Raw genomic sequence first — 11,991 nt, 5'->3', positions numbered from 1 at the left:
AACTTGCACCGCTGTTCGAAGATAATGAAACCGCTGAATAGAGTTCAACTCTGGATTTTGGTGAATTATCCTCGTAAATGTGTCGCTAAAACTAGGCCAATCTTTTGCATTTCCCGAAAATGTTGGCAGTGGTATTCAGGGAACTTGGTAGTAGTAGCGTTTTGAAGATGTGATACCAATGGCTGATGCAATTGTGACTGCTGCGGGGGTTGTGTCGGATACTTCTCATCTCTCATATCGGAGAGCTCGGAGAACACCTCATCGTAGTTGTCGATGAATGCACTGTATTCATCATTTGTGAAATAGTCGTCATCAGTGTCAGTGGCTGTGTTGACTATGATTTTGTGTCTAGTCAGAAATTCTTGCCGCCTTTCTTTTAAACCCTCTAGCTTCATATCAAACAATCTTGCCGTCCGTCTGTCCTGAGCATATTTCTTAAACCTAGGAAGATATTCTTTAACAATTTTTGAACTTTCCCTTTGAAGCGCGATGAGGCTTTCTAGATTAAACGAGTTCTGATAAAAAAAAAAAAAAAAATGCTTCTTTTCATTAAAAAAAAACATTTGTGGATATGCAGTTCTTTTGGTGACGTTCAATTTTATTACATTGATCTTTATCGTGCTTATTTAGTTGTATTTATTTACTGGTAATTTTTGTATAATTATTACATGTGTTTTATTAGATGATATATTCAAAAGTCAGTGCACACTAAAAACCTTGAAACGACCTTCGCCCATTACTCTCTCCGACTCATTCCTAACCCTGCAAAAATCCTTGGACCATGTAGTCTATTTGTGGTATATTGGAGTACTTACAAAAGTGTTCCTCTGTCATGCTGTAGCGGACCAACTCATGTCTCTGCGCCAGCTTATTGTTTGTTACCCGATAACTGCTCGTGTTTTAACGAAATGTGGTTGGAGTTGAGCATTTGAAAGCATATTTGCATGTCTGGCTGTAGCTGAACGTGTAGAGATGCTCCATGTTAGTTGTGAGCTCCCAGCAAGTTCGGGTTCGAACGCCGTCAGAGGCAATATGTAATTTTTAATTTTTGTCTTGGTTTTTATTAATTTCGAAAAAGCATCTGAGAAGTGAAGAACAAAAGCGTGTACAAACGAAAAAATATAACAACAATGCCATTGTTGATATGTTGGAGGAGTTTTGTGCTACTCTGATGTAATGCAGGGATGGAGTATATGGTCCTGCCCTAGGACATCGTAATGTTAATTGGACCATATTTTTTATATGAATTGTGGTTAATTTTGGAGTATTCCTTGGTCCTTAGGGAGTACTCTTTACACGCATGCATGGAGAAGCCGCGATTTTTGCAGGGAATAACTCCGAATTCTCCACTCACTAGCTGCAAAAGCGGCAACCTTGCGCAAGCAAACAAACGTCAAGTGAAAGGCACTTGACACAAGACGAACAGCTGTCAATGACAAAGAATAAAATGACCAAAACAAGAAAAATAAAAAACATAAGGGTAAAATTGTATGTTTGCGACAGTTCTGAATTTGATGGAGTCTTTTGCAGAGTTGGTTGTTTCATCGTTCTGAAATTAACGAGGTGCTTATCATCAGCGATATATCTGCGTTAAAACGTGCTTCTAAATCCGTTCATGCTGCACCCAATACTGCCCCATGGCAGTATTGAATTCCTTTGTGAGTTGTAGATTGCAGTGAATTGTAGATATTTGTGTCTTGTTGTATGAAATAAATAAATGTGTATGAATGTACGTATGTGGAAGAACGTAGTCGTTTCATTCTACGCGATGCTCAGGCTTTTCTTTAATTGGTAAAGCGCACAGCTTGCTAACCGGACGTTTTAGAGTGCCATACTTTGTCTTCAATGTTGCGACGCGAACTAATTTATCTGCTCCTGGATGGACTTCAATGATTCGTCCTCTTGGCCATTCGTTCGGAGATAAGCGATCATCTTTGATGAGAACGAGATCATTTATTTCGAGGTTTTGTTGTTCTTGCTGATATTTTGGGCGATTTTGCAAGTGCGAGAGCCAATCCGACGACCATTTAGACCAAAAGTGTTGTATCATCTGCTGCAATGCGAGGTAGTTTTTGCTTAGTGTTAACTTAGTTGTTGATTGTTCTGGTGGCGGGGCTAACAATGCATCTCCGATCAAGAAGTGGCCGGGCGTCAGTACTTCCAAATCATTAGGATCAGCAGTGAGTGGGCATAATGGGCGTGAGTTTAAACACGATTCAATGCGAATCAACACCGTTGCTAACTCTTCATACGTCATTCGAACGCCTTCAACATTACGTTTGAGGTGATACTTGGTCGACTTAACGTTTGCTTCCCATATTCCTCCAAAGTTGGGTGCGTGTGGCAGATTGAAATGCCATTGAATCCCCTTTTCAGCTGGTTGAGGCACTACGTCTTTTTCCACTGTTTTGGCAAAAGTTCGTTTATTTATTACATTGTCGGCGCCCAAAAAATTTGTGCCGTTGTCACAGAATATCTCACGGCATAACTCACGGCGACCGATAAACCTGTGCAGTGCCATGAGAAAATGCTCTGTTGACATACCCGTAAAGACCTCCAGCTGGATGGATTTAGTTGCTAAGCAAAGAAATATAACGATATAGCCTTTATATGTAGTGTTACCTCTAAATTTCGACGACTTTAGTTCAAACGCGCCGGTGTAATCGATGCCAGTTGCTTCGAATGGTCTCGTTGGTCGATTGACAAATTACCCATCATTTGGCTTGATGTTTCCGGCTTGCTTCGAAAGCATGTGATGCATCTTCGAATTCTCGCGGATACAGTTTGACGGCGGAGATTTGCTAGTGTGAGCTGTACGCCTCCGTGCAGAGTATTGTGGTGAGAATTGTCGATCAATAAATTGGTGAAGTGCTGTTTACTGGGCATGATTATTGGGTGCTTCTGGCGGTATGGCAAGCTTGATCGTTGCAATCTGCCCCGTACTCGGAGCAATCCCGTTGATTCTTCAATGAATGGAGCCAAACCTCGTATTATAGAGCCCTTTGGCAGTTGCTCCTTTGAATTAATACAAGACATTTCGGCTGCAAAGGCTTCAGCTTGCACAAGTTTGACTAATTTTAACAAACTTTCGCGTAATTCGAAAACTAGAAGAGGGCCTTTTCGGCGTTGCGATTTGTTTTCCTTACGAGCGTTGTAGCGGTAGCGCTGAATCCAGGCGTTGATGCGAATCAATTTGGTTAATGATGAATAGAGGTAAATGATTGAATCGCTTTTGATAATGACGTTTACAACAACATTATTTGATTTCGTTTCGAGTTCATCGTCGGTAAATGTGTGCGTATTCTTGTTGAGCTTCGGCCAGTTGCAGCTGTTTTGACGTAGCCAAGTTGGGCCATTCCACCACAAATCGAAGGATGATAGCTCATTCGGTGATAAGCCACGAGTGGCGCAATCAGCCGGATTCTGCTTCGTGTCGACGTGATTCCATCTTTCGACGATTTTGATAAAATCTTACTCACACGATTCGCCACGGGGGTCTTCCAATGCGATGTGTCACCACTTATCCAATGTAACACAATCATGGCATCGCTCCAGAAGTACATTGGTACGTTGTTTGTATGAACATGAAGATTTCTCTTCGCCCATGATGCAATTCGCGTAGCTAATTCTGCTCCGCACAATTCCACTCTAGGAATTGTGCACATTGGCTTCGATGGTGTTGTTTTGCTTTTGGCGGTTAACAAACGTGTGTACACATTTCCATCTTCGTGTAAAAGACGGATGTATACGGAGGCGGCAAATGCCATGTTGGCTCCATCACAAAATGTATGTAGTTGAACTGATTTGATGCGCGGCGAATAGTGAATCCATCTTGGGACAGATATATCGTTAATCGCAGGAAGCTGAGTTACAAATTCAGTCCACTCTTTGCTAATAGTGGTCGGTATCTTATCATCCCAACCGAGCGGGGTGTTTTCAGAATTATGATTGTAGGCCCACACCTGTTTGAGAATGATTTTGGACTTCACGATGACTGGTGCTATAAAACCCAGTGGATCAAACAAACGAACAGTGGTTGATAGAATTGTACGTCTTGTTGCGATTGTTGGTAGCTCGAATCCCAATTGAAATTTGAATACGTCTCCGTTGGGTTGCCAGCCAATACCTAATGTCTTGACTACTTCGCCGCTGTGGAGTTCAAGTAAGGTGCCACTGTACTCATGTTCGAGCGGAAAGGATTCGAGTAATGCTGGGTGATTACTTGCCCAATTCCTCAATTCCATGCCCGTTGACGCGAGAGCTGCCTTCCCTTGATCTCGTTTCTTGATGGCTGATGCTAGGGAATGGCCGCCAGATTGAACATCGTTAACGTACGTTTCCTCTTTTAACACGTTCTCTGCCAGAGGGTAGCGTTGTTTTTCATCATCGGCTATTCGATGAAGGACACTGATCGCAGTGCACGGAGCTGAGACTGTGCCAAATGTAACCGTTGTTAGACAATATTCTTGAAAACACCGTTTGTTGTCACGCCACACTATCTTTTGATAAGGAATGTCATCCGGATGCATGTCGATACATCTGTACATTTTTTGCACGTCAGCGTTGAACACGAATTCGTAGAATCTCCAGTTCAAAATAACTGCTGGGAGTTCATTCTGAAGTGCCGGCCCTATGCATAGAATATCATTTAGTGATTTCCCATTTGACGTTTTCGCTGAGGCGTCGAATACAATACGAAGTTTCGTAGTTAGCTTGTCCTCACGTATAACCGCATGATGTGGCAATACACACGCAGTAACTGCTGATTGGTTTGTGCTTGTGGCAGTGAAACGTTCTTCTTCTGTTGATGTGGATGAAACTATTTGATTCAAGTCGAAATATTCTTGAATGCCAGCTGAATAACGTTGCATCAGTTCTTGTGAACGCAGTAAACGTTTTTCAAGTTGCAGAAATCGATGGGTGGCCATTTGTTTAGATCGGCCCAACGTCTAGTTTGGGTCGAAGTGAGATTTGAGCGGCAGCCGTACCATATATTTTCCCGTTGGTTGACGAATACAATGTTGATTGAAAAAGTCGATGAACCATTGTTCCTCCTCTGATCTAGCGCGCTCTTCTTGTATTTCCTCTGTCTCGAAGAAACGTTGAACTAGTGTTTCCAAGTGTGGACTGATTGCGGTGTGATGACAACGAATGGTGGCTGACGGGTCGACAGTTGGAGCTGCGGGAGCCACTTGACCATACAAAATCCACCCAAAATATGAGTTCTGCGCTATAGGATGATCACGCCGGCCGATGCGGATGTCTGGTAACAGAATAGACGCATGCATTTCTGTTCCAATCAACAAGTCAATTTTGTTGGACTTGAAGTAGGTGGGGTCTGCCAATACGAGACCGTCCATATGCGGCCACGCCTGTGGTTCTATCTGATTGCTGGGTAAGTCCGATGTAACTGTGTCCATTACAAAGGCTAATGGTACGAATGTCTCAAAGTGCGGATTGAGATTTGAACGTAGTTGAAAACTAACACATTCGGTGCTTGTACCAGAGGTTGCTCCTACGCCGCTGACGTCCGTGACAACTGGAGTGCGACGTAAGCCTAATGCACGCACTGCGCGGCTTGTGATTAGTGTCCCCTCAGAGCATTGGTCTATAAGGGCCCTTAGAATCATTTTTCGACCAGTGTTTACGTTAACGACTGGGATTATTGCTGTTGCTAAGAGTACCTTTGCTGGCTGCTGCGTTGTTCTCTCTGGTAAGAAGCTAGCAGTGTATGTTCGAACTTGTGATGCTTCGAATGTAGATAGTGCTTGCGCTGACTATGTTAACACAGGCTCTGCTTGTCTAGCCGCTGCTGAACTACCGCTGAAGGTGAAATGTAGTAAAGTATGATGGCGTTTACCACAGGTTTTGCAGTTTGCATTATTTGGACACTTTGATACGAAGTGAGTGTTACCTAGACAGTTTATGCACAGACGAAGTTGATCGGCGACTGTTTTCTTAGCAAAACAATCACGCGCTAGAAAGTCCGGGCAGGATCTAATGTGATGTGGTCCTTTGCATTCTGGTATGAAACACCTTTCTTTAGTTGATGACGTGGATGTGGAAACATGGTAGGACTTGCGTTGCAAATGAGGTTTTGACTGTACCGATTTGGGTTTGAGGTCCGTGGAATGTTTCGTCTTCACGTTTTCTTGGGGACAAGTTTTTTGTACTATTTGTCTGCTTCTCTCGATGTTGGTTACACTGATCAAGCGGTTGCTAAAAAACTTATCGAAATCTGAGTACGAGGGTACCGTTGTTTTAGATGCTAAATAGTGCTCCCAAGCTTGCAGCGTCTCCGGAGCACACTTCTTTACCGCAAAATGAGTGAGTAGATCGTTGATATGAGTAACATTGAGGCGAAGAAATTCTGTTGCGCAGCCCTTTAACATAGTTTGTAAATGCCTCATTTCGGTTGAGTATTCCTTTGCCATGAATGGAATTGCAATAAACTCTTCTACTCGTTCCTCGAAGACTATCCGTGGGTTGTCATACCTTTCTTTAAGCATGTCCCAAGCGATTTGGTAGTTCGCTTCCGAAAGTGGCTATTCGAAAATATCTCTATGTTGGTCAACTTGCACCGCTGTTCGAAGATAATGAAACCGCTGAATAGAGTTCAACTCTGGATTTTGGTGAATTATCCTCGTAAATGTGTCGCTAAAACTAGGCCAATCTTTTGCATTTCCCGAAAATGTTGGCAGTGGTATCCAGGGAACTTGGTAGTAGTAGCGTTTTGAAGATGTGATACCAATGGCTGATGCAATTGTGACTGCTGCGGGGGTTGTGTCGGATACTTCTCATCTCTCATATCGGAGAGCTCGGAGAACACCTCATCGTAGTTGTCGATAAATGCACTGTATTCATCATTTGTGAAACAGTCGTCATCAGTGTCAGTGGCTGTGTTGACTATGATTTTGTGTCTAGTCAGAAATTCTTGCCGCCTTTCTTTTAAACCCTCTAGCTTCATATCAAACAATCTTGCCGTCCGTCTGTCCTGAGCATATTTCTTAAACCTAGGAAGCTATTCTTTAACAATTTTTGAACTTTCCCTTTGAAGCGCGATGAGGCTTTCTAAATTAAACGATTCTTCTAGATTCTTCTAGAAGCATCCATGTCTGTCGATGTATATAAGTAAGTAGCGGTGCGGTTACGATATATGCAAGCGGTGAGGCGATTTGCAAATGATATTAGTGTGTAAAATTTGGTACAGTTTTCTTCCCTCGCGTTGTATGTAGCAAGATTTCAAATGTCCTTTGTGTAGTCACTGATTCCCCTCATGGGCCACCAAAAAATGCTTCTTTTCATAAAAAAAAAAAACAATTGTGGATATGCAGTTCTTTTGGAGACGTTCAATTTTATTACATTGATCTTTATCGTGCTTATTTAGTTGTATTTATTTACTGGTAATTTTTTGTATAATTATTACATGTGTTTTAATAGATGATATATTCAAAAGTCAGTGCACACTAAAAACACACACAGTGCACACTTGAAACGACCTTCTCCCATTACTCTCTCCGACTCATTCCTAATAGCTCCGAATTCTCCACTCACTAGCTGCAAAAGCGGCAACCTTGCGCAAGCAAACAAACGTCAAGTGAAAGGCACTTGACACAAGACGAACAGCTGTCAATGACAAAGAATAAAATGACCAAAACAAGAAAAATAAAAAACATAAGGGTAAAATTGTATGTTTGCGACAGTTCTGAATTTGATGGAGTCTTTTGCAGAGTTGGTTGTTTCATCGTTCTGNGAGTTGGTTGTTTCATCGTTCTGGAATTAACGAGGTGCTTATCATCAGCAATATATCTGCGTTAAAACGTGATTTTAAATCCGCTCACTATATTTTTCCTTTTTTTAGTTTGGTGGATTCCGCGCCAAAAACTTTTTAATATTTTGGACTGCTACATTACATTAAAAAATACTGCCGGATTGATTTTTATATAGAAAACTAATCGCTGATTTTTTTGTCGAATACTTTTTTTTATTAACTTCAAAATAATACAAGGCAAGCGAAGAGAGGCAAGTATAATGCAAAAAAGTGGTGCACTTAATTATAAACTACCCTTTAGTTTCATGTTGTGCTTTTTTAATTTTCGTTTATTTAAAGGTGTCTCAAGAATAAGTGAATTTTCATGTTTTAAAGAAGGAGATTTGCGTTAATATTGATATTGTCCGATACCTTAGAATATGCATGACCCAGATATAATCCAAAATCTGCGAAACCTGAGAAAAAAAAATGTTCCCCTTGGTTTCGTTTTCGGCGATTAGGGTCATATATGTGCATGGATATGAAATGCATACCTTCCTTTTATTGAGTCTTCTTTTAAGTAATACATACATACAGTGAACAAAAAAAAAAAACTGGGGCGTTCACTAATTTTTTCTTTGGAAGCCAATATCTCCAAACCTAAAGTGGCTGGCGGAATAAGATAAAAATGAAAATGAAAGATAAATCTCTTTTGTTTTCCACTACATTAAGTTTCTTTTTATAACTGTATTTATTTGTACCAAAAACTAAACTAAACAAAGTAACTTAATTTTTTGAAACCAAACAAAAACTGGGACAAATTTTAAAATTCACGTGGTATCAGCTATTTTGCATCAATTCAATAATTTGTGTGATGACCTTTCGATTTTAATACAGCCTCTAATTGTCTATTCATGTACGCAACTAAATTCACTTCTACGGGTTAGAGTTTCAAATTTCTTTAATCGCCTCCTGTAGCTGATTTTTCCCATAGCCCGTCCTTTTCCGTAGTTCTTTCTCCACATACGCCCATAAATGCTCTATGGGATTCAATTCCGGACTTTGAGGAGGATGTGGTAGCACAGATTTTGTGTTGTAAAGCAACAATTCTTTGACAACCATTATCATTATCGTTATCATGAACAAAGAAACTGCGAGCTGGCAAATTTAATTTTTCCGTAGTTTCGGGGAGATACTCTTTAAGGATATTAAGATAATCCATTTTGTTCATATTTCCCTCAATAAAGAGCAAGGACCCGGCACCACTTGCTACCATAACGTTTCCCCCTCTGTGTTTAACGGTCCCAATCACATTGGGCGCATCCAGTGCTGAACCTTCCCTCCTCCATACGAATCCGCGTCCATCGGATCCAAAAATGTTAAACTTGGACTCGTCCGTAAAAATTATGCTTTTCCAAAACTCTGGTGGCTTATTTATGTAACGCTTAGCGTAGTCCAGGCGTTTTTCTACATTCTGCTTGGATAAAAGCGGCTTCTTTCGGGGTGTGTACGCTCTGTACTCATTCGTATGAAGAAAATTCCTAATTGTTTGAAGATGAGCGTCAAGAATTTGTCTTTCCTTCAGCTCGTTTGCAATTTCCACCGCCGTTATCTTTCTTGGACGTATCTCACAATACGCCTTTTTGTTTGCTCAGACGAAATCTTCGCTGGCCTTCCGCTACCATTTGGACGATTTGTGTAACCATTTTTTTTGAGTGCCTTTATTATACTGAAAACTGTGGACCGAGGTTTCTTCACCGTTTTAGCAATTTGGCGAATAGCCATGTCTTCATTATAGTATTTCACTATGAGATCCTTCAATTCTTTAGAGGTTTGCTTATTCTCCATTTTCGGGCTTTAAATAGTATGAAAATCACAAAAACACATACACACAACAATTTTAAATTATGTTAATATTGCAAGGAACGCTGCCGCCTGCGCTTCAATCAAAACTTTAATGTAGATTTAAAAACGTCCCAGTTTTTTTTTTGATTCTCAAAAATGGAGTTACTTTGTTTATTTTAGTTTTTGGTATATCAAAATACAGTTTAAAAAAGGAACTTAATGCAGTGAAAAACAAAAGTTTTATCTTCCATTTGCATTTTATCTCATTTCGCCAACCACTTTAGGTTTGGAGATATTGGCTTACAAAGAAAAAATTAGTGAACGTCCCAGTTTTTTTTTGGTTCACTGTACATATTCTTATTCTATTTACGTGTATATATATTTGGTTTCTTATTAATATCCTTATAATGGCGAATCAAAACATTTAAAAGAGATAAAAAATTTATAATGTTTTTTCTGCTTTTCTTTACCCTCAGTCTTCACCAGACGCCTACTTTTCTCATTAGTCAATTTTTTACCACTAACTCCCATTTATTGGATATTAGATATAATAAATAAACGCAACCATTATAATAGAATAACATGCAGATACACCATTATATTGAAAATTGTACGCCTGGAATATACTTTAACTACACGAATGCATGTATGTAATTTAAATGTACATATACTTCAGCGGGGTCAGTTACAATTGTCGCTTTCGTACTAGTTACATTACTAGTTCCAATAGCATATTATGCTCCAGGTAGTAAGAAATCGAGCTATTGGTTACATATTGCACCTTCTAAAGGTTATTGGTCGTCTTAATATGATTTAAATACAAATAATAAAATTTGAATACTTATCCATGTTCGGACTGAAAAGTATCAAAATAAAGCAATACATATGTAGATACCCCTTTTTACATAACTACAATTTTTAATTTTTTTTGGTTTCTTTTTAAATATGTTTATATAAATGGGGCAATTTACGTCAAATGTCCCAGCCCCCTGAGCGGTGCAAAACAAGCTACTTTTCGACTAGCTGGGATGCAGACAGAAAATGGGAAAAATAATTTGAAAACTATGATTTCTATAGATTTTTGTACGGGCTATACCAGAGGTTCCCAAACTTTTTTTCGCGTGGACCCCTTTCAAAACTTTACTGCATTCGGTGGCCCCCCTGCTGTTATAATTCTAACATATTCCCAAAGCTTGTAAAAAATGTGAAGACTACATCTAACGACGTAAATTTCATTGCGGGTGAGTTGCAAAACTAAATTCGGAGTGGTAAAAATAACAATAAAATATTTTCGTTTGCAAGTTTTAAAAAACAGAGCTCGTAAAGGTATCAAAGTACTCTTTCGCTCTGTAGAGTTATATTTTTAAGAGCACTCCGTGCATTATCTTCACCATAAACTCCTCGTACGTTTGGCTCACTCATGAATTTGCGTATTTGTAAAATAGTTTATTTGTGTTGATGACATCAGTTTTATTTTTATCGCTCCGAGTGATGCGAAATCTCAAAACTTGAAACGACAAAACCGCAAAGCTTTTTACGCCAAACTTTAATTTCAGCAACTGACAATAGGGGAAAAACCGAATCTATTAAAATCGATGCCAAACAACCAAGCAAGCAAAAAGCATAAAAAATGTTCCAACGTCTCATCCTCTTCAAGGCAGGATGGCCAAATGGAGTTTTCATTTACGTTTATCACATTCAGGTGTTTGTGCCACCTGAAGTGTCCAGTCAGCAGTTCTACAAGTTGACTGCAGGCCTGTCTGCTTAATGAGAGCAAAGTTATACCTTCCGAGATTGAAGGCAAAACAGGTTTTGCCCCCTGCAGCCCCTCGATGCCTTCCAGTCATTGACGAGCGAAGTATTCACCCAGTTTCTGATGGTGGCTTCGATGGCCGAAGTGTGGAGGAATAGCCGGTCTGAGCCAACTTTGGCCAAATAGTCAGATGTCTCATTGTTAGGCACTTCCGAGTGACCTGGCACCCAGAGTAAAGAAAGCTCGTGATGTTTACCAACATAATTTAGTCGGTATTTGCATTGGCGAACTAATTTGAAAGTACTTAGATAGAAGGCTGGCCAATGCGTTAAGTGCAGCTTGGCTGCCACTGCAGATAAATAAACTGCTTCCCCTCCACCTATTTTCCACCACGTAGTCCATGGCTTTGAAGATTGCAAATACCTCAGCCTGGAAGACCAAAGCATATTCCCTAAGAGAAAAGTGAAGTTTATCCCCATTAACTTCGAAAAAGACGCCAGATCCTGACCCAGAATCAGATTTGGAGCTATCAGTGAAGATTCGGCAATGTGTGAGTCTGAGCTCAGTGCTGGAATTAAACCAGTATTCAGCCTCAGGGAACTCAAAATTACATAATCTCTTCAACAAAGGTAACAGTGGGGCG

The 11,991-nt window shown here is 40.2% G+C and overlaps 2 protein-coding genes across 2 annotated transcripts; both read right to left on the bottom strand.

Moving 5' to 3' along the window:
- Positions 1-4,949: 4,949 nt before the first annotated feature.
- On the bottom strand, positions 4,950-5,630 carry LOC108368071 (uncharacterized). Its single transcript, XM_017622823.1, has one exon. The coding sequence runs from the start codon at positions 5,628-5,630 to the stop codon at positions 4,950-4,952; it is 681 nt and encodes a 226-aa protein (XP_017478312.1).
- A 147-nt stretch (positions 5,631-5,777) lies between these two features.
- On the bottom strand, positions 5,778-6,509 carry LOC108368070 (uncharacterized). The gene has a single exon (XM_017622822.1). The coding sequence runs from the start codon at positions 6,507-6,509 to the stop codon at positions 5,778-5,780; it is 732 nt and encodes a 243-aa protein (XP_017478311.1).
- Between the last annotated feature and the right edge of the window lie 5,482 nt (positions 6,510-11,991).

This window comes from Rhagoletis zephyria, unplaced genomic scaffold (genome assembly GCF_001687245.7).
Source record: "Rhagoletis zephyria isolate East Lansing unplaced genomic scaffold, Rhagoletis_zephyria_1.1 Rzeph_scaffold_02941, whole genome shotgun sequence".
Lineage (NCBI taxonomy): Eukaryota > Metazoa > Arthropoda > Insecta > Diptera > Tephritidae > Rhagoletis > Rhagoletis zephyria.
This window is presented reverse-complemented; position numbering and strand designations above follow the sequence as displayed.

Bases quoted from the DNA above. Each gene is read 5' to 3' on its own strand.
- LOC108368071 (XM_017622823.1), bottom strand. From the start codon at position 5,630: ATGATTCTAAGGGCCCTTATAGACCAATGCTCTGAGGGGACACTAATC.
- LOC108368070 (XM_017622822.1), bottom strand. From the start codon at position 6,509: ATGCTTAAAGAAAGGTATGACAACCCACGGATAGTCTTCGAGGAACGA.